We start from the raw sequence: 27,680 nt of genomic DNA, 5'->3' as shown, positions 1-27,680 counted from the left end.
CTTGAGCGGAGGGAAACAATCCCATTGTTGGGACCCACCTTTAAGCGCATGTCATGATATCCTCTCACACTGAGGATATTCCTCTGGGGGCAGACACTCCAGTTACTGGGAATAGACAGACAATAGTAGTGAGGGTTTCAATTATTAGAAATATAGATAGTTGGGTTTGTGATGAGTGGGAGAACTGCATGGTGACTTGTCTGCTGGGTGCGAAGGTAGCTGATTTCACAAGACATCTAGGTAAACATACAGGTGGTGCTGAGGTGAAGCCAATGCTTGTGGCACATATAGGTACCAATGACAGTGAAAAGTAGGAGAGAGGTCGTTTAGGCCCAATTTAGGCTGCTAGGTAAGAGATTAAAGTTCAGGACATCCATGGCGGCATTCTCTGTAGTGCTTCCAGTTCCATGTGCCAAGGCCAGTAAGACAGGCCGAACTGCATGGTCTCAATGCGTGGATAAAACAACGGTGTAGGGAGGAGGGATTTAAGGTCCCCAAGGAATCAATTCTGAAGCACTTAGAGGAGAGGAAAGTGATCAGGAACAGTCAGCATGGATTCACCAAGGGCAAGTCATGCCTAACTAACTTAATTGCCTTCTATGATGAGATAACTGGCTCTGTGGATGAGGGGAAAGCAGTGGATGTGTTATTCCTTGACTTTAGCAAAGCTTTTGATACTGTCTCCCACAGTATTCTTGCCAGCAAGTTAAAGTATGGGCTGGATGAATGGACTATAAGGTGGATAGAAAGCTGGCTAGATCGTCGGGCTCAAAGGGTAGCGATCAATGGCTCCATGTCTAGTTGGCAGCCGATATTAAGTGGAGTGCCCCAAGGGTTGGTCCTGGGGCTGTTTTTGTTCAATATCTTCATTATTGATCTAGAGGATGGTGTGGACTGCACCATCAGCAAGTTTGCAGATGACACTAAACTTGGAGGAGTGGTAGATACGCTGGAGGGTAGGGATAGGATACAGCGGGACCTAGACAAATTGGAGGATTGGGCCAAAAGAAATCTGATGAGGTTCAACAAGGACAAGTGCAGAGTCCTACACTTAGGACAGAAGAATCCCATGCACTGCTACAGACTAGGGACCGAATGGCTAGGTATTAGTTCTGCAGAAAAGGACCTAGGAGTTACAGTGGATGAGAAGCTGGATATGAGTCAACAGTGTGCCCTTGTTGCCAAGAAGGCTAACGGCATTTTGGGCTGTATAAGTAGGGGCATTGCCAGCAGATCGAGGGACATGATCATTCCGCTCTATTTGGCATTGGTGAGGCCTCATCTCGAGTACCGTGTCCAGTTTTGGGCCCCACACTACAAGAAGGACGTGAAAAAATTGGAAAGAGTCCAGCGGAGGGCAACAAAAATGATTAGAGGGCTGGAGCACATGATTTATGAGGAGAGTCTGAGGGAACTGGGATTGTTTATTCTGCAGAAGAGAAGAAAGAGGGGGGATTTGATAGCTGCTTTCAACTGCCTGAAAGGGGGTTCCAAAGAGGATGGATCTAGACTGTTCTCAGTGGTACCAGATGTCAGAACAAGGAGTAATGGTCTCAAGTTGCAGTGGGGGAGGTTTAGGTTGGATATTAGGAAGAACTCTTTCACAAGGAGAGTGGTGAAGCACTGGAATGGGTTACCTAGGGAGGTGGTGGACTCTCCTTCCTTAGAGGTTTTTAAGGTCAGGCTTGACGAAGCCCTGGCTGGGATGATTTCGTTGGGGATTGGTCCTGCTTTGAGCACGGGGTTGGACTAGATGACTAGAAGTGTTCCCCAATCTCTTATCACTTGTTTTGTAACTCTATGCAGTCAGCTTTGGACTTAACTATCTTGAATAGGTTCATTCCCTTTTCCAGATCATTAATGAATATGCTAAACAATGCAGGACCCAATACAGATCCTTGAGGGACCGTGCTGATTACCTCTTCATTGTGAAAACTGATTATTTATTCCTACCCTTTGTTTCCTATAGTTTAACCAGTTAGGATCCATGAGAGGATCTTCCCTGTTATCCCATGACTTCTTTCCTTAAGAGCCTTTTGTGACAGACCTTGTCAAAGGCTTTCTGAAAAATCCATGTACACTATATTATTCACAATATTGTATATTGTACTAAAGGATCACCTTTATCCACAGGACTGTTGACCCCGTCAACAAATTCTAATAGACTGGCTAATAATTGCCAGGATCGCCTCTGGAACCCTCTTTAAAAATTTGCATTACATTAGCTAACTTCCAGTTATTGGGTAGACAGGCTTGTTTCAGCAATAGGTTACATGCTACAATTAGTAGTAGTTAGTAGTTCTGCAATTTAGTATTTGAGTTCCTTCAGAACTTTTGGGTGAATACCATCTGGTCCTGGTGACTTATAACTGTTTAATTTATCAATTTGTTCCAAAACCTCGTATTGTTGACACATCAATGTGGGACAGTACTCCAGATTTGTCTCCCAAAAAGAATAGCTCTGATGTGGATAGTTCCCCCACATTCTCTGCAATCAACACCAATACAAAGAATTCATTTAGTTTCTCTGCAATGGCCTTGTCTTCTTTGAGTGCTCCTTTAGCACCTTTGTCATTTAGTGGCACCACTGACTGCTTGTTAGACTTTGTGCTTCTGATGTACTTTAAAAAACGCTTACCATTAATTTTTGCATCTTTAGCAGGCTGCTCCTCAAATTCTTTCTTGGCCTATGTTGTTAATACTTTTACACTTAACTTGCCAGAGTTTGTACTCCTTTCTATTATCCTCGCTAGGTTTTGACTTCCAATTTAGAAGGAACCCTTTTTGCCTCTAATGGGTGTCATTACTCGGCTGTTTAGCGATGGTGGCATTCTTTGGTCCTCTTATTGTCTTTTTTGATTTGGGGTATACACTTCGTCTTAGTCTCGATTATGGTGTTTTTAAATACTCCCCATGCTGTTTACAGGAATTTAACCTTTATGACAGTCCTTTTAATTTCTGTCTAGCGAGTCTTCATTTTTGTGAGGTTTCCCTTTTAAAGTTAAATGTTACCATGGTGGGCTTTTTTGGTATTTTCACTGCTACAAGGATGCTAAATTTAATTACATTATGGGCACTACCACTATCAAGAGGTTCAGCTATAGTTACCTCTTGAACCTGGGCTCCACTTAGGACTAAATCAAATATTGCCTCTCCCCTTGTGGATTCTAGGACTAGCTGCTCCAACAAGCAGTCATTTATAGCGTCTAGAAATTTTCTCTCTGCATCATGCCAAGGTGACTAGGTAGTCAATATGAGGATAGTTTAAATCACCCATTATTACTGCACTTTCTGCTTTTGTATCCTCTCTAACCTCTCTTAGCATTTCAAAATCATCACACAAAGGAAGACTCTATATTAATACTTGAGCAGCGTAAAAATAGAATGGAAAGGGAAATATATTTAATTTATTAATAGTGATCATATGAATGAGAAATGGACTGACCTAGAAAAGTTAGGTTAGAGTTCAGAAGTATTTATTTTGCCTCCGGATAGCCATGTGTGGGATCTACTTGAGGTTATCATTTTGAGCTCTTAAGGCTTGTGTGATTAGGTTTACACTATTGTTAGCCTTGCCCAAAGCAAAAGAAAATCCAGTTTGGGTTGGAGGATGATTGCATTTTAATTTGTCAATCATCTGCTGATAAATTATCACATACATATTAAATTAATTCTTACTCATTTGCTCCCACCCCTTTCTAAATTTAATAAAAGAAATTCAAGAAGCAGAATCAAATCTGAAGTTTCAGCTAGTGTGCAAAGATTTATAAAGGATACAGCAGCAGAGTAACCAGAAGGAATTTTTAAACTAAAGGCCCAGGCCAAATACTACTAATGTTATGTTATGTTATCCAAGTGCCAGGGACAGTTTTAGCTTATTGCAGTCATGGAAGGGAATTGGGGAGTCCTTGTTCTACCTAGAAGAAAGCAATAGATACAAATACAATAAAAAGAGTAGAGCCAAATAAATAGCTTTAGACCAAAGTCATAATTATACAAGGCCTATGTCTGAGATGTTAATGGAGGGCTACTTTGATCAGCTTAAACATTCTTCCAGTTGCTAATGTGGGCAAGCTATAGATTTGAAAAAGACTCTTGAATTTTCTGTGGAGATTAAAAAGAAAACATTTTCACTCCACACATTTTTTTTAACCTTTTTTCATCATTAACACCTTAGATAAGTATGTCTGAGGGAACATGTGAAAATATCTCTGCTTTATATCTCGTGGTAGTATGAACTCTAAGTCATAGTAAGGTATGTTTGATCTGAGACATGTATGTGGTGGTAGCATGTATTCCATTCCAAGTAGCATGTAGGGTAACTTAGTATTTTCTGTGTACGTTTGTGAAACATTACTGCCTGGAGTAGTTAATCCAGGCTAAACTGCTCAATATTTTTTTTTAAAAAAAAAATCTCTTTCCATGTTGTGTGTGTGTTAAGTATACCTACCTAGATTTTAGTTGTTTTAATGTGATTCCGTTATGTGGTTGGTGATATGAAAAAATGAAAATATAGCATTTATGCATAGATACGTTGAATTTGAATGGATTGCAGAGTGAGGCTGTATGGTAGCTGGGAGGATATCTCCTTATTTTTGTCTCTTATTTTTAAATAAGTATTTAATTCAGTAAATTAACGTAGCATTTAAGTATGTAATTCAGTTTAGAGCAGGGGTTCTCAAACTGGGGGTCGGGACCCCTCAGGGGGTCGCGAGGTTATTACATGGGGGGTCGCGAGCTGTCAACTTCCACCCCAAACCCTGCTTATCCCCAGCATTTATAATGGTATTAAATATATTAAAAAGTGTGTTAATTTACTAGGGGGGTTGCACTCAGAGGCTTGCTGTGTGAAAGTGGTAGCCAGTAAAAAAGTTTGAGACCCACTGGTTTAGAGTATACCTTCTTGGACTAAAATAAATATTTGTTCGTGTAGCAACATCTGATGCTTTTTAATCTCCAAGCATGGTGTTCTTTCAAAAATATTAACTTTTAGAGTTGGAAAAAAATAGTTCCCTGTAATTCTTCTTTGCAGATAGTAGTATTTATGATAGAGCCATATTTACCAACCAACTTTGTTTCGGGTGCGGATGCCAGCCACTGACACATAGGGAGGAAGTTAACTGCAGTTTGGCTTCTCTTTGCACAGATGATCACGAAAGATATTGAGAGGCCAGGCTGGTGACTGCAGGCCAATCAGGTTCCTTAGTAGAGAGGCAGGAAACTCTGAATAATTGCTTGGGAAACAAAAAGGGAATGATGTGTTAGAATAAGTACTCCACGCCCCAGTGGCTAAGGTGATGGCCCAGGCTTGGATTTTTCCGTTTCAATTTCTGGCAATATAAGACCAGTTTGTTTTGTTTGTGGGAATTATTGTTCTTTGAGCACACTGAAATAACAAGCCTTAAAGAGGAACACAGATGGTTTGAAAGACTGCTCTGGGCTTTTATTTTATTGTCTAATCTACCTGATGAAACACACTCCCTGTTTATGTCACCTTCTTTACTAAGGTTTGACATTTGTCCTTTTTATTCTTGGTTATTTTCTTATCTTTATTTATTATAGAATTATAAGAGTTCAAGTCCAAAATGGCCAGATCATCCAATCTGACCTCTGGTCTATAACAGGCCACTAAACACCACTCAGCCACCTCCACACCAAGCCCAACAATCAGAACTAGACCAAAGTATTGCAGCCCTCAGGAAACTAAAATACTGTGTGCCACAGGTAAAGAGCTGGAGGGACCGAGGTGCACTAATGCCTGAGACCCCTCAGTGGCAGGGAATTAAGTGAGATATACCCAGATAATCCTAGCAAGAGACTTGCGCCCCATGCAGAAGTAGGTGAAAAGGTCCCAAGGTCCCTGCCAATCTGACCCAGAGGAAATTCCTTCCCAACTCTGAATATGGTAATTGGTTAGGCCCTGGCATGAAAGCAAAGCTCAGCAGCCAAGTACCTGGGACAGTGACTTCTCAATACCACCTCAGAGCATAGGCTCATTCCATCCTGTATCCAATCTCCAGCTGTGGCCATCTTGAATACTTCAGAGGAAGGAGACAGAGAGAATATATTGGGGGGAGGGAAGGAACATTTCCTTCCTTTCGAAAGTTGGTAGACTGCTGACATGCTGAAAACGGAATTTATCTATTTAAAAAAAAAAAGGCAGTGACAGTGTAGGCTTCTCTTCTACTATCGTCCAAGGGCACTGGACCTTGATTGACACTTGTCTCTTGGGGTACGTCTACACTATGATAAAAGACCCATGGCAGAGCTGCAGCTGGCTAGGGTCAGCTGGCTTGAGTTTGGGCTGTAGGACTATAAAATTGTAGTGTAGACATTCGGCTTGGGCTGGAGTCTGGGCTTTGAGACCCTCCCTACCTGCAGGGTCTCAGAGCCTTGCCTTCAGCAAAAATCCGAACCTCTATACTGCAGTTTTATAGCCTCACAGCCCAAGCCTTGTGCATGCAAGTCAGCTGATCTGGGCTAGCCAGGTTTTTTTTTACTGCGATGTAGACATACCTGTGGAGTGAATACTTCACTGTCTTTGTGTTCCCTTGAGGTGGAGGGTCCAGATTCATAGATTTGCCCTAAATTTGTCTTTGAATTGCCTCACTTTAGACTTAGAATGACCACTTCTGGGAATGAGAGAATAGTTCAGTCCTCAGTGAATCCAAACAAAACAAGACTAGTAACAGTGTCATTTTTAAAAAGGGTTTTTGTCCACTAGGAAGTGATGTGATAATCACCAGCCCTTTTTAAATCAAAAACTCTTAATGGAACCGAGGATGGATTTGACAATGAGTTGGGTTTACTGATTGCTATTTAGTTGAATAGGTTTGGATAAAATAAAAAAAAAGTTTCGAATTTTTACTTAAAATCTGGTTTAGCCTTTGTTAAATGCACTCTCGTGACGTAAACAGTCATGCCAGTTATAGACAATAACCTTTTCCAAAAAGAGACCTGAGAAAATGGTGTTGGAATACTTCCAAATGTATTTCTCAATCCCCACCAGTCTGGTTTGAGATGGTCATTATAGCACTAAGGCCTGGTCTACACTACAGTTTTCGGTCGAATTTAGCAGCGTTACCTCGATTTAACCCTGGACCTGTTCACGTGACGAAGCCCTTTTTTTTTACTTAAAGGGCTCTTTAAATCGATTTCTTTACTCCACCTCCAACAAGGGGATTAGTGCTGAAATTGGCCTTGCCAGGTCAAATTTGGGGCAGTGTGGATAAAATTCAACAGTATTGGCCTTCCGGAGCTATTCCAGAGTGCTCCATTGTGACCCCTCTGGACAGAGCTCTCAGCTCAGATGCACTGACCAGGTAGACAGGAAAAGGCCCGTGAACTTTTGAATTTCATTTCCTGTTTGGCCAGCGTGGCGAGCTGATCAGCACAGGTGACCATGCAGAGCTCATGCAGAGCTCATCAGAATGATGTGCACATTGCCGGGGCACATTGCCCGGCCCGTACTTTGTAAGAAGTCTATGTCCTCGTGACTCTCGTCACCGCGTCGCCTCCTCGCCTGGTTTTGCTTTTGCAGCTTCTGGTTCTGCATATACTCTAGGATAATGCACGTGGTGTTTACAGTGCTCATAATTGCCGCGGTGATCTGAGTGGGCTCTATGATCCCAGTGCTATGGCATCTGCGCTGAAAAAAGGTGCGAAACAATTGTCTGCCATTGCTCTGACAGAGGGAGGGGTGACTGACGACATGGCTTACAGGGAATTAAAATCAACAAAAGGGGTGCTCAGCAGAAGATGCTGCATTACAGTTGTTAGCCATCATCATCTTCTGGCTGCTCGCCAGAAGACGGTGCAGTACGACTGCTAGCCATCGTCATCTCCTGGGTGCTTGGCAGAAGATGGGAGTGACCTGGTTGAGTCGCTCCCCTGTCTGCGCAGGCGTCCCTGACTGACCTCACCGAGGTCGGCTAAAAGAACACCCAGGAGTACGACGACGATGGCTACCAATCTTAATGCACCGTCTGCTGCCAAAAGGCAATGAGCTGCTGCTGTGTAGCAATGCAGTCCCATGTCTGTCAGCACCCAGGAGACGTACGGTGACGGTGAGCTGAGTGGGCTCCATGCTTGCCGTGGTATGGCATCTGCTCAGGTAACCCAGGAAAAAAGGCGTGAAATGATTGTCAGCCATTGCTTTTACGAAGGGAGGGAGAGGGGGGCCTGATGACATGTACCCAGAACCACCTGAAACACTGTTTTTGCCCCATCAGGCATTGGGATCTCAACCCAGAATTCCAATAAAAGCAGCAAAGAATCCTGTGGCACCTTATAGACTAACAGACGTTTTGCAGCATGAGCTTTCGTGGGTGAATACTCACTTCTTCGGATGCAAGTAGTAGAAATTTCCAGGGGCAGGTATATATAAGCAAGCAAGAAGCAAGCTAGAGATAACGAGGTTAGATCAATCAGGGAGGATGAGGCCCTGTTCTAGCAGTTGAGGTGTGAAAACCAAGGGCGGAGAAACTGGTTCTGTAATTGGCAAGCCATTCACAGTCTTTGTTTAATCCTGAGCTGGTGGAGTCGTCTCCGACTCAAAGAATACTTCCAGGACAACACTGAACAGCGCACTGATACACAGTTACCCTCCCACCAACAGCACAAGAAGAAGAACTCCACATGGACTCCTCCTGAGGGTCAAAATGACAGTCTGGACCTATACATTGAATGCTTCCGCTGACGTGCACAGGCAGAAATTGTGGAAAAACAACATTGCTTGCCTCACAACCTAAGTCGTGCAGAACGCAATGCCATCCACAGCCTCAGAAACCATCCTGACATTATAATCAAAGAGGCTGATAAAGGAGGTGCTGTTGTCATCATGAACAGGTCTGACTACCAAAAGGAGGCCGCCAGACAACTCTCCAATACCAAATTTTACAGGCTACTTCCCTCAGATCCCACTGAGGAATACACTAAGAAACTGCACCATCTACTCAGGACACTCCCTACACTAACACCGGAACAAATCAACATACCCTTAGAGCCCCGACCAGGGTTATTCTACCTACCACCCAAGATCCACAAACCCGGAAATCCTGGACGCCCCATCATCTCGGGCATTGGAACTCTCACTGAAGGACTGTCTGGATATGTAGACTCTCTACTAAGACCCTATGTTACCAGTACTCCCAGCTATCTCCGTGACACCACTGATTTCCTGAGGAAACTACAATGCATTGGTGACCTTCCAGAAAACACCATCCTAGCCACCATGGATGTAGAGGCTCTCTACACAAACATCCCACATGCTGATGGAATACAAGCTGTCAGGAACAGTATCCCTGATGATGCCACAGCACAACTGGTTGCTGAGCTCTGTACCTTTATCCTCACACACAACTATTTCAAATTTAATGACAATATAGATCTCCAGATCAGTGGCACCGCTATGGGCACCCGCATGGCCCCACAATATGCCAATATTTTTATGGCCGATCTGGAACAACGCTTCCTCAGCTCCCGTCCACTCATGCCCCTTCTCTACCTACGCTACATTGATGACATCTTCATCATCTGGACCCATGGGAAGGAGACTCTGGAAAAATTCCACCACGATTTCAACAGCTTCCACCCCACCATCAACCTCAGCCTGGACCAATCTACATGGGAGGTCCACTTCCTAGACACCACGGTGCAAATAAGTGATGGTCACATTAACACCACCCTATACCAAAAACCTACCGACCGCTATGCCTACCTTCATGCCTCCAGCTTTCATCCCGGACACACCACAAGATCCATTGTCTACAGCCAAGCACTGAGGTACAACCGTATCTGCTCTAACCCCGCAGACAGAGACCAACACCTAGAAAATCTCCACCAAGCATTCTCAAGACTACAGTACCCAGACGAGGAAATAAGGAAACAGATCAGCAGAGCCAGACGTATACCCAGAAGCCGCCTACTGCAAGACAAACCCAAGAAAGAAACCAACAGGACTCCACTGGCCATCACATACAGTCCCCAGCTTGAACCCCTCCAACGCATCATCAGGGATCTACAACCCATCCTGGACAATGATCCTTCACTTTCACAGGCCTTGGGTGGCAGGCCAGTCCTCGCCCACAGACAACCTGCCAACCTGAAGCATATTCTCACCAGCAACTGCACACCGCACCATAGTAACTCTAGCTCAGGAACCAACCCATGCAACAAACCTCGATGCCAACTCTGCCCACATATCTACACCAGCAAAACCATCACAGGACCTAACCAGATCAGCCACACCATCACCGGTTCATTCACCTGCACGTCCACCAATATAATATATGCCATCATATGCCAGCAATGCCCCTCTGCTATGTACATCGGCCAAACTGGACAGTCTCTAAGGCCTGGTCTACACTAGGACTTTAATTCGAATTTATCAGCGTTAATTCGAACTAACCGCTCAACCGTCCACACCAGGAAGCCATTTAATTCGAACTAGAGGGCTCTTTAGTTCGAATTTGGTACTCCACCTCGACAGGTGGAGTAGCACTAAATTCGACATGGCTAGCTCGAATTAGGCTAGGTGTGGACGCTAATCGAACTTAGTAGCTCCGGGAGCTATCCCACAGTGCACCACTCTGTTGACGCTCTGGACAGCAGTCTGAGCTTGGATTCTCTGACCAGCCACACAGGAAATGACCCGGGAAAATTTGAATTCCTTTTCCTGTCTGGGCACTTTGAATCTGACGTCCTGGCTGGACATCGGGGCGAGCTCCGCAGCACCTGCAACGATGCAGAGCTCTCCAGCAGAGGAGTCCGGCCAATCCAAGAATAGAAAGAGGTCCCCAGCATGGACAGACCGGGAAGTCCTGGATCTGATCGCTGTGTGGGGCGAGGAGTCTGTGCTCTCGGCGCTGCGCTCCAGCAAGCGGAATGCAAAGACCTTCGAGAAGGTCTCTAAAGCAATGATAGAGAAAGGATACAGCCGGGATGTGATGCAGTGCCGTGTGAAAGTCAAGGACCTGAGACAAGGCTACCAAAAAGTCAGAGCGGCAAACGGACGCTCCGGAGCACAGCCCCAGACATGCCGCTTCTACGAGGCACTGCATGCCATTCTCGGTGGGTCTGCCACCACTGCCCCACCAGTGACCGTGGACTCTGAGGATGGCATAGTGTACCTGGACAGTTCCTCGGCGATGTTCGCCGATGGGGAAGATGAGGAAGGGTTTGTGGAGGACGGCGCAGGCGACAGCGAACACAATACCGCTTGCCCTGACAGCCAGGATCTCTTCATCACCCTCACAGAGATCCCCTACCAACCCTCCCCGCCCGTTAACCCGGACTCAGAATCAGGGGAAGGATCAGGCGATAAGTGCTATAAACATGGAAACTTTTATTTTTTAAAAAACGGGTATAGAAAAATAGAAATACTATATACAAAATTTTACATGTCAAACTATATAAATAGTAGGTCCACACATATAGGGATTGAACAATAATCCTCTTGGGACAGTTCAACAAAGCTCTCAGAGAGCAGCTCGAAAAGCCTCCGCAGGAGGTTCCTGGGGAGAGGTGCCTTATTCGGTGCTCCATGGAAGCACACTCTTCCGCGCCAGGAGATCCTAATGTAGAGAGGAATCATCGCCTCCACCAGCATTGCTGCATATGGTCCTGGTCTGTGCAGGGCTTCCAGTAGCATCCGCTCTCTCTGACTGCGAGTGACCCGCCTCAGGGTGATGTCGGTCTGGACAGGCTGCATCTAAGTCGGGCAATTAGTGTATTGTTACTATTGTTAACGGTTTACAATTAGGTTGCATAACAACGACCCTCGCTTAACAGCCACGTGCTGGAGGCCACAGAGAACAAGCAGACATTGATCTTTCCCGTGCACTGGCGGGAGGGGCTGGAAAAGGCTCAGCCTTTCTGCTTTCCAGATTGCCTTTAGCAGGAGAGCACAGCTATCCACTAACTGATAAGCATGATCTACTTTAAGGCTTACCAGGACTGTCTGCAAGACGGATTATGCTGTATCTCCCCGCTTGTCCGCTCTCCTGTGCAATGGCGCCGCCAATGAGAGCGTATTCCGAAATCTCGAACTTTTCCTGAGATCTCGTGAGACTTGGTGCCCTGTATGGTCTTGTTCAGAGAAACTGACTAGACTGTGTTCACTGTTCGCAAACATGTATCTGTTCAAGGAAATCATTTACTGTTTCCCATCACACAGCTTCTGCTCTTTCCCGGACTGCCCCGGCATCCCCCTCGCAGAGGCTGGCTCAGATTAGGCGGCGAAAGAAAAAGACTCGGGAAGAGATGTTCGCGGAACTGATGGCCTGCTCCAGAGCCGAGGCGGCAGAGCAGAGACAGTGGAGGGAGAGCCTATGTCAACAGCATCGCACACACATCGAACGGGAGGATAGGTGGCGGCAGGAAGACCATCAGGCGACTCAAACGCTGCTTGGGCTAATGAGGGAGCAAACGGACACGCTCTGGCGCCTTGTTGATGTGCTGCAGGACCGCAGGCAGGAGGAGAGAGCCCCCCTGCACTGTATCTGCAACCACCCTCCAACGCCAAGAAGTCCTGTCCCCCCCTCACCGAAAATTACAAGACGGAGGGGCGGTAGGGGCCGTGAGAACTGTCACTGCACCACAGCTGAGCGCTAATGTTCCACACACCTCTGACGCTATAACTGTTTAGAAGCGCTTCCCTTACAGGATCACCCAGTCCCAAATCCAAGTTTCATCACCCCACTATGTAGCAGATTAATAAAAGCTGTTTGCTGTTGTTCACTCTTTCCGTCACGTCTTTCGTGTCAGAAGACTGTGTATGTTGGGGGGGGGGCAGGGGATTTATAATTGCACGGGATAGCCTACATTAGCAGGGTACAGACTATCGGGGGCAGGATCAACTGCAGGTCACACACAGACTGCATTCAGTAGTCACCAGGGTCCCTCTGTGTGGTGTATGCTGCCCCGGGTCATTCTGTGATGTGTACGCTTGTCCACGGTCCTAGCGCCTGCCACCCCCTAATGTTAAGGCATGCTGCCCTTACCATGCACTTCCACCGTAGGCGCGATCCTCTCCGCTGCCCTGAGCCCCAACAAGAGCCCTCATCCACGGACAGATACTCACCCTTCCCCCACACCCCTCACCCCTTCCTACGCCCAAACCCACAGCCCAGAGCCTGCATCCAAATCCCTATGCAAAGACGGCACCACTCGCCCCTTCCTGCAAACCCACCCCTACATGCACAACCACTTGAAACCGTCCCCCACCCCAGAGACCTATGTAGGAGCAGGAGGCTGTCCGTCCTGTATTGTACAAGCGGTCTGTACATCAGTGCACACCGTACCCAGCACAGTATGCGTCCATGTTTCAAACCCTGAACAGAAATGCAAAGTAAAGGAAAGATTTATTAAAAATAAGTGTTCCATTTAATTTGTTTAAAAACGTGTTTTGGAAGTGGGGGAAACTTGGAGAACGGGGTATGTAACTGCAGATCTCACTCAACACATAGAGACACAGGCCCAGGATCAGCTTCTCTTAAAATCAAGTGTAGAGTCATCGGTTACCCTGCTCTCTGAGGAAACTTGCTTTCAAAGCCTCCCGGATACACAGCGCTTCCCGCTGGGATAGTTTTTCGGCACGGGTGTCTGGCTGAGCGTAAACAGCAGCCAGGCGTTTTGCCTCAACCTCCCATCCGGCCAAAAAGGTCTCGCCCTTGCTCTCACAGACATTGTGGAGCACACAGCAAGCAGCAATAACTACGGGGATATTCTTTTCGCTGATGTCCGAGCGAGTCAGTAAGCTCCGCCACCTCCCCTTAAGACGTCCGAAAGCACACTCCACCACCATTCTGCACTTGCTCAGCCGGTAGTTGAAGAGTTCCTTCTCACTGTCCAAAGCGCCTGTATAGGGCTTCATGAGCCAGGGCATTAGCGGGTAGGCTGGGTCCCCGAGGATCACTGTAGGCATCTGCACATCCCCAACCGTTATTTTGTGGTCCGGGAAGAAAGTTCCTGCCTGGAGGCGTCTAAACAGACCAGAGTTCCTGAACACACGCGCGTCATGAACCTTGCCCGCCCACCCGACGAAGATGTTGGTAAAACGTCCCCTATGGTCCACCAGTGCTTGCAGCACCATTGAAAAGTAGCCCTTTCGGTTAATGTACTCGCTGGCCTGGTGGGCTGGTGCCAGGATAGGGATGTGAGTCCCATCTATAGCCCCACCGCAGTTTGGGAATCCCATCGCGGCGAAGCCATCTATGATGTCCTGGACGTTTCCGAGAGTCACTACCTTTGAGAGCAGTTGCTCAACGATTGCGTGGGCTACTTGCATCACAGCAACCCCCACGGTAGATTTGCCCACGCCAAAGTGGTTCGCTACTGACCGGTAGCTGTCTGGCGTTGCAAGTTTCCAGAGGGCTATGGCCACTCGCTTCTGCACAGTCAGGGCTGCTCGCATCCGTGTGTCCTGGCGCTTCAGGGCAGGGGCCAGCAAGTCACAGAGTTCAAGGAAAGTGCCCTTACGCATCCTGAAGTTTCGCAGCCACTGTGATTCATCCCAGACCTGCAGCACTATGCGGTCCCACCAGTCCGTGCTTGTTTCCCGGGCCCAGAATCGCCGTTCCACACCATGAACTTGACCCATTGCCACCATGATCTCCACGGCGCGGCGTAACCTGCTTTGTGAGAGGTCTGCGCCACTCTGTGAATTCCTGTCCTCACCGCGCTGCCGGAGCCTCCTAGCCCGATTTCTCAGCAGCTGACTGTGGAAGAGGTGGACGATAAGGTGCGAGGAGTTGACAACGGCCATAAGTGCAGCGATGATCGCAGCGGGCTCCATGCTCGCAGTGCTGTGGCGTACGCGCTGTAACTGACAAGAGAAGGGCGCGAACAGATTTCCCGCCGGCGCTTTCAGGGAGAGAGGGCGGGAGTGACGGTTCAATAATGACAGTTACCCAAAACCACCCTCGGCACATTTTTTCCCCCAGCAGGCATTGGGGGCTCTACCCAGCATTCCAATGGGCAGCGGGGAGTGTGGGAACTGTGGGATAGCTTCCCACAGTGCACCGCTTCCAAAGTCGACGCTGGCCCCGTGAATGTGGACTCAGAAATTCGAATTAGTGTATTTAGTATGGATACACAAATTCGACTTCATAAGGTCGAATCCACAAATTCGAACTAAGTTGATTCGAAATAGTCTTGTAGTGTAGACAAGGCCTAAGGAAAAGGATAAATGGACACAAATCAGACATTAGGAATGGCAATATACAAAAACCTGTAGGAGAACACTTCAACCTCCCTGGCCACACAGTAGCAGATCTTAAGGTGGCCATCCTGCAGCAAAAAAACTTTAGAACCAGACTTCAAAGAGAAACTGCTGAGCTCCAGTTCATCTGCAAATTTGACACCATCAGCTCAGGATTAAACAACGACTGTGAATGGTTTGCCAATTACAGAACCAGTTTCTCCGCCCTTGGTTTTCACACCTCAACTGCTAGAACAGGGCCTCATCCTCCCTGATTGATCTAACCTCGTTATCTCTAGCTTGCTTCTTGCTTGCTTATATATACCTGCCCCTGGAAATTTCTACTACTTGCATCCGAAGAAGTGGGTATTCACCCACGAAAGCTCATGCTGCAAAACGTCTGTTAGTCTATAAGGTGCCACAGGATTCTTTGCTGCTTTTACAGAACCAGACTAACACGGCTACCCCTCTGATACCAGAATTCCAATAGGCAGCGGAGACTGCGGGAACTGTGGATAGCTAACCACAGCTACCCACAGTGCAACGCCCTGGAAGTCGACGCTAGCCTCGGTACTGTGGACGCAGTCCACCGACTTAATGCACGTAGAGCATTTCGTGTGGGGACACACACAATTGACTGTATAAAAACGATTTCTAAAAAATCGACTTCTATAAATTCGACCTAATTTCGTAGTGTAGACATACCCTTAGATAGAACTGAACTCTATTGTCCTCTTGTTGGTGCACACTTTGCAGTGGTTCTCAAACTGTTTTTTTGTGAACCACTTGAAAATTGCTGAGGGTCTCGGCGGACCACTTAATGATCTTTCCAAATGTTGTTTGTACTATTAGCTAACTATTGTAAAGCGTTTTGGATAAAAGCGCTTTTTAAAAAAAAAAAAACCTTGATAATAATTAACGTTTTTTGTTCTACAAATAAAAGCACACAACTCATATTTTAATATCAGTAGTCTTACGTTTCTAATGCGATGGATGTGCCCTCTGTCCCCTGCCGGAGCAGCCCCCGAGCTGGGACTGGGAAGAAGTGGGGTGTCTCTCCCCCGCCACAGCAGCCACAGAGCTGAGGCTGGGAAGGAGGGCAGTCTCTCCTCAGCAGCCACAGCCCTGGAGCTGGAGAAAGTCACTTCCTTCTCAGGACGCCGCAGCTCTGCATATCCCAAATTTGTCCCAAATCAGGCGTGGCTCCACTAATTAGGGGGGTGGCCTTTCATTCTCTCAAGTGTGGCCACCCAGGTGCGCACCTTAGAGGGAACTATCCGCGGACCACCTGAATGGAGCTCGCGGACCACTGTTTGAGAGCCTCTGCTCTATAGTATGTGTGTCAAGAACCGTTTCTTGTCTTATCTGAGGGACCAGGGAGGAGTGGGACAGGACTGCCTTAGTGTGTCTTTTCTGTGCTGAAGAATTCATGTATTAGTGGATATAAGAGGCACCAATTGGTTATATGCCTCACTGTGCAATTTTCACTAATTCATGTTTCTTGCAGTCTCTTCCTGTAACAGAGACTGAATGTGCAAATTCTCAAAGAAACATAACTTTCTGTTTTCCATCTAACACCTGTACATCAGTCACTTGACCGTATATTCTAACTGCTTATCTGCTGTGCTGTCAGTATAAAACACAAACAGACCACTACTAAAAATGGTTGTATGGATCCCGCTCATTTTGGCATGATTTACAGTAGAACTTGAGAGTTATGAATACCAGAGTTACGAACTGACCAGTCAACCACACACCTCATTTGGAACCAGAAGTACGCAATCAGCAGCAGCAGACACAAATAAAAAAAGCAAATACAGTACAGTGCTGTGTTAAATGTAAATTACTAAAATAAGGGGGAACATTTAAAAAAAAAAAAAAGATCGGCAAGGGAAGGAAACTGTTTTTGTGCTTGTTTCATTTAAATTAAGATGATTAAAACCAGCATTTTTCTTCTGCTTAGTAGAGTTTCAAAGCTGCATTAAGTCAATGTTCAATTGTAAACTTTTGAAAGAACCATAACGTTTTGTTTAGAGTTACGAACAACTGCCATTCCGAGGTGTTCTTCTGAGGTTCTACTATATCTATGTTGCTGGATAATATCAATATTGTGTACTCATAAATTAGAGAGTGTAACATATTATGCTTGTTCTTTGACTGACAGCTGATTTTCTCAAAAAGAAATTATAGTTAGTATGCTGTATAATCCAAAGTCCCCTGTTTGGCCATCATTTCTGTATATTTCAGGACATGGGGACAAATAATGAACAATTATTATTACCTTTCCCTTTCTGCATCCTCTCTTTTGGAGCGTATGCTAGCCTTTTGCCATTATGGTCCACAGTCCTGAGGTCATATTCGAGCCAGTACTTTACTACGTCTAGAACTTCAGAGAGCAGTGGTGGCCGGATGTGAAACTCACCACATTGCAGTGTTCTGGTCTGGAGACCAGGCGAGGATCAATGTGCTCCACTTGGAGGAACTTTTGAAGAGAAGTTGGATTTCAACTTGTGCAAACTTACCTAGTAGAGTCATTATGAGCATATTACATGGGTCTTCTGTAGTCTGCATTGGCTATCTGTTTACCTTTAGATGAAAATCAAGATAACACTTACTGTCCTTTAAGTTTCTGATGGGCCAGGACCCAATTACCTAAAACTTTTCTTGTGACCCTGTGGGGGGCCGGGGCTCCCTCACGCCCCTCCAGACCCTGCTTCCAGTCCTTTATAATGTTTCCCCTACCACCGCGGACGCAGAAGGGGGGACCTTTGAGCAAACAAATGAGAAAAATCCTCTCCCGCCCTTACAAGAGAGGGAGTCTGTAGGAAAACAACGAGAGGCAAGGGTGACCTGGATATCAGGCAGTCTTCCTGGGTCACCCCTTTGGGCTTAGTATAAAAAGGGGTCTACGTCCAGCCCCACCTCTTGGGACAGACTGCTTCAAAAGTGGGTTGTGCAGCTTTGGGAGCAGTGAGCCCTGCTGCTGTTTCCCTCTTGGCAGGCCTATCTCTGCTGTCTGAGGCAAGGCAGCCTTCTTCCTGTTCACTGCCCTTTCCTGTGGCAGGTTTTCTCTTTTAAGCTCCCCCTACTCCGGGCAGAACAAGCCTTGCAGGTGTGCCTCATTGGTGTTGAACAGGTGTATGGTTGTAGCGCAAGGTACCATTTCATCATGCATGGGTTTGTTTCTTTCATGGAGTGGATCCAGCATAGGGGATCTGTGACCAGTGATAAGGGGCTACCCAACAGGTAATACCTGAGGGAGTCCATAACCCATTTAATCACTAATGCCTCCTTTTCAATAATTGAGTAAGCCTTTTCTCTAGGAAGGTTAGCACTGGGTGTTTTCTGAAGTCATGTGAGAGTATGGCATTGAGCCCAAAGCATCTGTGTGCAGTGTGAACTTCCAGGAAAAATCAGGACTGGAGAGCATGGGCAGCCGGCATAGTTGTGGTTTTAGTTTGCTAAAAGCGTCCTTGCATTCCTCATCCCACTGAATTGTCTTAGTGTTGTTGCCTTTTATGAGGTCCATAAGGGGGGCCACAACTGAGGCAAAACTGGAGATAAACCTCCAGTAATATCCTGCCAGCTCGAGAAAACACCTTATTTGCCTCTTCACTTGGGGAATGGGACACGCTGTTAGGGCCTGTACCTTGCTGACTACTTGTTTCATATGTTGTACCCCAAATAGGTTACTTCATCTATGGCTAACTTACACTGTGAGTCCTGCATCCTTTAGGGCTTTTAATACCACCTTTAAGTGCTGTAGATGGTCTTCCCAGGTAGAACTATAGACTACGATGTTGTGTATGTAGGCTGCAGCATATTGATGGTGGGGGGCTGAGGATCCTATTCATAAGCTGTGGGAAAACCTCCATGGAAAAGGCATAGTCTTGAATTGGAAGTGCGCTAAAGGGATAGAGAGAGGTGTTTTCTCTTGTGAGGAAGGGGATGAAGGGATCTGCCAATACCCTTTTGTTAAGTTGATAGTGCTTTAGTGTTTTGCCAATCTCATCTACTGTAGTAACTCCTCTACCCTTGGCATTGGGTTGGTGTAGAATTTTGAGATGGAATTAACCTTTCTAAAGTCAGTGCAAAACTGAACTGAACCATCTAGTTTGGGAACAAGAATCATGGGGTTCCTCCATTCAGTTTTGGATTCCACAATTACTCCCATCTCCAGCATTGCTCGCACTTCCTCTCAGACTGTGTCCCACATTCTCTGTGGCAATGGTCTAGGGCTCTCCCTGACCAACTGGCATGGGGTGGTCTCTCGATGATGTTGGACCAAGTGCGTTCTCCCTGGGTGGGTGGACAATATTATTGCGAAAGCCTTGATCAAATTGGAGGAGCAGCATCCTTTGTGCAGGGGAGAGCCCCTCGCCACCCAGTACTGTTGGCAGTTGTTGGCTGCTGGGTACTTAAGGGCCATAATTCAGGTTTCATCGGAGAGGAAGTTATCAGGGGGGCCATCCAAAATGTCCAGGGTTTAAGAAGATTTACATTATAGATCTTGGTTTCTTTCCTCCTCCCTGGTAATCTTTTCACATAATTCACTGGCTCGATCTGCCTGACCACTTCCAATGATCTGTCAAGTATGGGGCTAGGATCAAATCCCATTGATCAGGGGCCACTAGGCTGCTAGTGCCACCCTCTCAAATGTAAGTAGGAAATCTTCAGGGTTATCGTCTGGCCTGATATTGGTTAGCTTTACTGATACTGACAAGGGAACACCCTTGGTGGACGCATGACCTGCTGGAATTCCCTGGGGGCATAGGGCTGGCACTGTCTGCTGCATCACCTTCTTTTGAAACTCCTGCTTCTGGGCCATCAGTTTCCTCAGCAGCTCTTGTTGTTGTGTGGTCTGAACTTGCTGCTGAGTGATCCACTGCTGCAGCAATTGCTGTTGGGAAATGCTATTGCTGAGCAGCTTGCTGCTGCATTCTGCTAATTACTTATACCACCGCTCTTGTTCCATCTTGCATGGACCAGCTGAGCTCAATTTCCTCTTTTTTTAACCGCTTGCATCAGATGTGGTTATGCCTGCATTCTCCGCCATTTGTGGGGGGCAGGGCTTGGGCTCTCTTAAGATCTCTCCAGACCCCGCTTCCGGTCCTTTATAATGTCTTCCTCCCCTGTCGGTTGACGTTCAAGGGTAGGGTGGGAGTGGTTCTTCAAGCAAACAAACAAAAGAAAAGTCCGCTCCCCTCTTACTTCCCTTATGAGAGAGAGGAGTCTGTATGAAAATGGAGAGGCAAGGGTGACCTGGATATCAGGCAGTTTTCCTGGATCAGCCCTTTAGGCTTACTCTAAAATGGAGTCTACCACCAGCCCCTCCTCTTGGGGCATACTGCTTTGAGGCTGGGTCATGAAGTTTGGGAGTAGTGAGGCCCGCTATCTCCCTCTTGGGGCCTGTCTCAGCTTTCTGAAGTGGGGCAGCTCTCTTCCTGTTCACCGCCCCTTCCTGTGGCAGGTTTTCCCTTTTAAGCTCCCCCCAGTCGGACCGGGCAGGACAAGCCTTGCAGATGCACCTCATTGGTGTTGAATAGGCCCAGAAGAGCTCCTTAGTCTCCTCTCAGCCAGAGTGAGGGCATGTCCCTTCACAATCCCATTGCCTCAGTTCAGAACAGGTGGTTTGCTTTTGTTGGTGGCTCCCATAACTTCATTGTTTTAGACCACTGGCTAGGTATTCTTATTCGAGGGCTCTACTCGGGGAACTCACTCCTGATGGTTTGCCAGAGTCTGGGTTTGGCAAGCTTCAGGTCACGATGAGTAGTGTGGATATAAAGAGCAGCCTTTAAATAACCTCCTCAGCAGGCTACAATGCTTAATTGTGCTTAATTATCTCATATTCTGACTATTTTATGGTAAATGGTTAATTGTTACAACATCCTGATGCTACAGCAATGGGCACTGTATAAAAATACATAAATAATGCATGAATTGTTATTGATTCATTTTGGTGCCTGGCATTTCCCCTGCAAATTTGTATAGTGATTTTTTTTCAGTACTGTCAGACTCCTTAGCCTTTCATTAAAATTAAAGTAAGCTCAGTTATAGAGTTGGTGATTTGTGGATGAAGCTTGACATATACTGTAATGAACAGTTCAGTGGGAATAACCAAATAGCCTATCTGTCAAATGGAGCACTGTCTCAAATACCTTTATCATCACCTCCATTGTCGTGGTCACCTGAATGTAGCATTTCCTACATAAAAGGGACAGAATTGTATCTAAATATTCATGACCAAACTGCTAATCTCCCAACAATTATGGTAAATGAGTCTCATTTTAAGAACAACATTTGTATAATGTGTAATCTTTTTTTCTCTCCTTAGCCTTGGTGGAGGCCCAGATGATGCAAAAGAAATTATGCGGCACAGTTTCTTTGTTGGAGTAAACTGGCAAGATGTATATGATAAAAAGGTAGGTCTTTATATGGCATGGAATAGTCTGGTTTCTGCGCGATAATCAATTGAAACTATTACTGAACTTCTAGTTTCTAAAATTATACATAAATTACTTTGCCACTTTTTGATATTATAGTATACTAATAGCCAATTTAATTATTTATAGTTTTAATATACTACTAATAACTTGGAAATATTCTAAAACCAAAGTGTGCCAAAAAGAAACTAGAATCACTTAAGATTTTCGTTTAATTGTTTAAATGTTTAAGTCTCCCCTCCCCCTTCCCCCTTTTGGCCTATAACTTTAACCAAAAAATGAAGAGGTAGTGGAGGAAAAAAAAGTCAGTGATGATGTGTGAGAAAGTGTGAACACTGTGTTTCTGAATTGACTCTCATTTTCTTTCAACTCCATACACCGGCAAAGAAGTATTATTTAATTATACATATTTATGTGGCGTCAGTAGTTATATTATGTATCATTGTTTCCTTTTTTAGGACCACATTATGTTGTTAGCAGAAACTGTATTCAAAAATGGACCATTTTAATTATTAAACTTTAAAAAAAATTTATTTGTTTTTTATTTGAAAAAGACTGTCATCATTTAAATATTGAATCCTTCTCAAATAGGATACATAGCAAGTAGGCATTTTCTGATGTCTTGGTACCCAGCAGAAGCCTTTCTTTGAGATGGGTTGTAAAAGAGAGTCTAACAAAACTAGTGTGGTATCAAAATACTGAGCCAAAATGACTCATGATGTAAGTGGTACAACCCCATTAATGTCAATGACATTGCGCATGTTTACTCTAGTGAGTTAATTTGGCTCACTGTGTATAATTCTATGCCTGTTACTGTGATCCTGGACATTTCTCAGGTGATTTCTGGAAAGAAGATGGTTAGTTTATTTTCCCTCTAAAAGTGAAACTGAGTTTGATTTAAGCTGTTTTATAAACTGTCTCTGTAGATTCAGACATTTTTGTAGTATTTGGGGTAACTTATGTATTGTTATAGGTCCCTGGTATTCTAACAGGATCATTTGGCATTCCTGCCAACTGATCTACCTGTCAAATAAGTCATATCTTTTATAAGTTACATTTGTCTTTCCTATTTGTTTTTGCTTAAATGAAGGATCAAAAACACATGCAGGGACAGAACATGTTTGTCCGGCTATGCCGAAAGAATGACAGGAGACATTAGATATGGGTTTAATCAGGCCGCAGCTTTATTATTGACAGATGTCTGGGACTAACCTGGCAGATAAAAATGTGTACAGTGCAGGTGCAAAATTTATGTCTCTCCAGCAGATTTACTGCCGGGACCTTACCAATTCCAGCCAATTCCGGGAGAATAGGGGGCTTCCACAGCTCCTTCCTATTTATCCAGGTCCCTCCAGCAATTCCGTTGCCAGGACCTTACCGACCACGCCCCCTCATAGGAGGGGTTAAGGTGGACTATAAGGATGGGGAAGTTGGCTCCCTGCTGTACCAGTCATAGGAGCTCCCAACTGCCCCCGGCTTCCTCAGTTACCAAGCACCTCTCCTCAATTCCTTTTCCAAGCCATTTTTTTTGGTTCTTTTGAGCCTTAATTTATGGAGTACCTGCACTGAACAACCGCCACAAGGAGGTGTGTTCTGAGTAAAGAGGGAGGGGCCAGGCCCAACTGACCTTTTAAACCCCACATTCCTATGTAGTGAGTCATTTACCACGCGGACTGCTCTTTCCAGCAGATTTACGTTTTCCCTCCTCCCCCAAGCCAGAAAGCATTGCCGCCTTCTTCTCCCAGCCAGCCAGCCAACTCAGACAAACTGCTCAAGTGCAGGGTGGCGATTGTGCTGCTGTGACATATTTTTCACTTGTTGGTATGTGAGAATTTGAAAACTCGAATTTGTGATTGGTGTGGTATTTCTTTGGCAAACAAGAAAACCTGATAAAGAAACCTGTGTGATATTAAGACTAACATTGTGCTGTATCTCGCTATGTCTCTTTTCATGGGTTACTATAATATAGAGCTCTTTCCCCCCTATTTTGTGATGGCTTGGCAGTTTTGGTTTGTTGTTTACCATTTTTATGTTACAAATGCATATTTCTGCAAAGCTGATTGCAAGTTATTTGCTGCCACAAGAATATCTAAACCTAAATGTTATCTGACAGAACCTTAACCATGATGTTACTGTCAGTCAACCATAATATTGCAAGAACCTTTAGAATGATAATTAGAACAAATAAATTTATCAAGTGATGTAATGTGCTCAGGTATTTAAAACAAAATCTCCTTCACTTCTAAGGGAAATTTTGGTTGCCCCTGCAAGAGTATAGTTAAAAATATACCAGAGAAAATGTAATAGGGCGGACCCTCAAGGGAATTGTGTTTTTAACATTTAAGTTAAAACTATTTGGGTTGCAAAATATATAAAGGCATAAATACAAGGGCGCTCTGAGTGGGAAACAAGGGAAAAATGCTGCCAAACTAACTTCAAGCATCTTTCTCAACTAAACAAGAAAAAAGAAGAATCAGATTTAAGGACAATGGACTTGATTCTGCATGGCGCCGAGCACTCTGGCCCTGATCCAGACATGCAGTTATGCATGTACTTAACTTTAAGCATGTGCTTCAGTTCCTTGCAAGTCAATGAAACAGTGCTTCTCAATCAGGATCTGATCCTGCACCCACTGAAATCACTGCAAGTGTTTTGATTCAGAGGTGGTGGAAGCTTGCTTTGAATGGGGATTGGGTGGGTGGAGATGCATAGTAAAACCTAAATGTATGAAGCACCAAACTAGGCATGGGAAATGGGGAGAGTGGGAAGAAGTCAGGTGTCTGTGTAAGTCAGGGTGGATGCCCTGCTTGTAGAGTGAGGGAAGTCATGTGTGTTAAGGCCAGGAAGGGGTAGGGTGACAAGACAGCAAATGTGAAAAATCAGGATGGGGGTGGGAGGTAATAGGAGCCTATATAAGAAAAAGACCCAAAAATCGGGACTGTCCCTATTAAAATCGGGACATCTGGTCACCCTAGGAAGGGGAGCAGGGTAGGTGCCCTGCAGGGGGAATTGAGGTGTTAGGAGTAGTAAGGGGAGTGTGAGGTGGTGCTCTACATGGGGAATGAGGGGAGCTGAGGCTCCCAGGCCTGATCTTGGATGCTGCTACAGCCACTCCAGCCCCTCTGAGACTCACTCCCGCCCTGCCTGAGTGCATGAAACAACTTGCTTAAGAATGAAACGCGGGGGCCAGGGTGGAAACGTAGCTCAGACCCCACAATATTTCCATTGTGGTGGGTGCTAGCGGCTGCTGCCCCTGGGAGTTGGATTGGGCCCTCAGTAGGGTCTTAAAATAGGAGTGATCCTAATCACTGTTTACCATTTCCATGACTGCATTGAGAAATTAGACGTGCTGATATGAGAAATGAAAATTGCTTAACTGAACAATTAAGAGGATCCCCTTAGTTACAATACCTGCATGTGATGGATGTGTTAGGCACGATGATGCCGGGGAAAAACAGAATCCTAAACATATAAAATGTGTTTGTTTTACTGCAGCACTCTCTTACTGGTTGTACTGGAAGGGTTTATCCTAAATGTATGACCGCTTCCTCATTTTTGGGCTAGTGGAAAACAAAAAAGCACCTGCTTTTGTATATGTGTGCACTACACTCTCGTACAGCTAACTTGCCATTTTTATTAGAAAAATGTGCATCTCTTGTTGTTCACCCAACTTCAATCTATTGTTACTAGAAACAAGATTATTTAACCTAAAACCTAAAGTTTATAAATGTTTCATGACAACAGTTAGTAGCTCTGGCTGACCAACAGATGCAAATGAATGAGTGGCTGTCTGATACCGCTGTTTAATTGGATCAGTTTGTTGACATTAACTGAATAATAATAATGTGCTATAAAGTAGGCAAGAGCAGAGAAAGTCCTTGTTCTGAAATGAAAATTGAATAATAATTGTACATTTTGTTCCGATGTATCTATTTTTTGGCCGAAAAAAATCATGAAGGCAAAGGAAAGAGAATGACCTTGCCAGGCACTTTATGATCATCTCAATCCTGATAGAGTTGATTACTGCATTTTTTTTTAATTATTGTGTATGAGACTGAGAAACTGAATAGGTTGACAAAGTCTTATCTTAGTCTTCTTTTTAGGTATAATTGAATGTTGAATTTTCTCTAACTCCTTTAAGACTTTTTTTGGAGTATATATACTTTTATTCAGGCTAGAGAAAATTTAATTTTTAAATTGTCAAATGTTGTTCTGGGGCCCCTGATTCAAGAGAGCACTTAAGCATGTGCTGAACTCTCATTGCTTAATACATACTTAAAGGCTTTGCTGAATCAGGGTTTAAGGAAGGGAGGTTGAAGTGGGAGAATTCCCACAGCTCTCTTTAGGCAATTCCTGTTTGGGAATCATACTTCAGTGTAGTTGCCTGCAACATCATCATAAACATTGCAAAATAGATCTTCTCAATTCTCTTTTTTGTTGCTTCTGTGCAAAGTAGTAAAAGGATCAGAAAATGGTTAACCAGTCTGATCTTTTCATTGGATTTCCAATGGTATTTAAATTATATGCACAAAACCTACTTATTAGCAAAATAATGCCAGCTGACTGAATTTACATGACATAAAGAAACCACAAAAAGCATTTTGGATTCTTATGGATGTTGGTTTTAATTAGTTATGGAGGTTCCAATCACTTTTTGCCCATTATATCAGCTGTTTAAAAAAACAAAACAAAACATTTTAAAGGACACACTGACATATATTTTTCAAAATGTTAAAATATCACTATGATAATCTATTGGAAACTTTAATGTGAAATCTTGTTCTTTACCAAAACACTTTCCCTCCATTGCATTCATACACTGTTTTGTTATTGAAAGCTTGCTCAGATAGGTATTGAGCTGTTAGCATTTATTTACTTTTTGAAGGAGCATTGGAAAAATTGTTTTGGAAAGAACACAAGAGAACTACACAGTCTTTGCAGACATATGTAAGGAAAAACAGCAAAAAGGTAGGTCAGATTTTGGAACTACCAACTTTGACAGTGTCCCTTTTAAAATGTATTGGTGTATTGCTATGTACAATGATTTGGCTAATGAGTTCCAATTTGTGTGAGAACATTACATACCTAAATTGTTTGGAATCTTCATTGATCAGTTAGTCCAAACTGTTTTGTAAATGGCGACTACATATGAGAGTTGTGAGACGTATTTTCAAAAGTTATGGATGAGCACACTTATGATATAAAGAGAGTGAATGTTAGTATTTCTAGTGGCATGCTCTCCCCATTTTCTTTACACAATTGATTCAGGATTTTTTCCATCTGCTTTAAGTAATTCACAAATCAGTCTCCTGAAATCACACCTAAATTTATTATCAGCATGTGATTTATTCTGTTGAATGCTGCAAAGTAGCCATTTTATAGGATCAATGATATAGATCTCCAGTAAAGTTTGATAGGATGGCCCAACATGTGATTTCTGGGCATTACAATGTAAATTACAATAACATTCCAAGACTTGATTTTTATAACTAGAAAGAACCTTAAAATTGACACATCCTTTGACTTGTATTAAGACTCTGTGTACAGTAAACTAGATGGTAGCTTTTAAGGTACAACATATGATGATATTTCTAGTGAGTTGTAATGGTGTGTATATTTTAAAGTTATGTGTTATATTATATACTTTTAAAACATACACACTGTGGTCAAAGTGAAAATTATACTTCCCATGTTATAATTCATATCTGTAAAGAGCAACGAGTGTACAGTAATTTTGTTGTCAGGAATTGGGAAAAAACAGTGTCATACTAAAATGTAATTATGAGTAGGTTATAAATGGTCATCCCTAATGAATTAACACAGATATTGGTTTTCATTGTTCAGTTTCTTATTATATTTATATGATGCTCATGGAAGGTCTGCAGAACAACCATGATAGAGATAATAAAAATCTCTGTGTGTATTTGTAGTTGTCAATATAGCTGTAGAGACATGTATCCATGATTTAACCCCCAACAGTATGTTATGAATATTGGTCAGCATTTTCAAATTTGGTGTATAAATTGAGCTGGTATAAA

The 27,680-nt window shown here is 44.3% G+C and overlaps 1 protein-coding gene across 2 annotated transcripts in view; it reads left to right on the top strand.

The window, feature by feature from the left end:
- The window catches only part of AKT3 (AKT serine/threonine kinase 3), a 265,481-nt gene that overhangs the window by 222,594 nt on the left and 15,207 nt on the right, over nt 1–27,680 (top strand). For both annotated transcript variants that reach the window (XM_045008484.1, XM_045008483.1), the window contains exon 11: nt 21,534–21,621. In XM_045008484.1, the coding sequence (XP_044864419.1) occupies nt 21,534–21,621 (88 nt within the window). The remainder of the gene's footprint in view (nt 1–21,533; nt 21,622–27,680) is intronic.

The sequence above is a fragment of the Mauremys mutica genome, chromosome 3 (genome assembly GCF_020497125.1).
Source record: "Mauremys mutica isolate MM-2020 ecotype Southern chromosome 3, ASM2049712v1, whole genome shotgun sequence".
NCBI lineage: Eukaryota > Metazoa > Chordata > Testudines > Geoemydidae > Mauremys > Mauremys mutica.
This window is presented reverse-complemented; position numbering and strand designations above follow the sequence as displayed.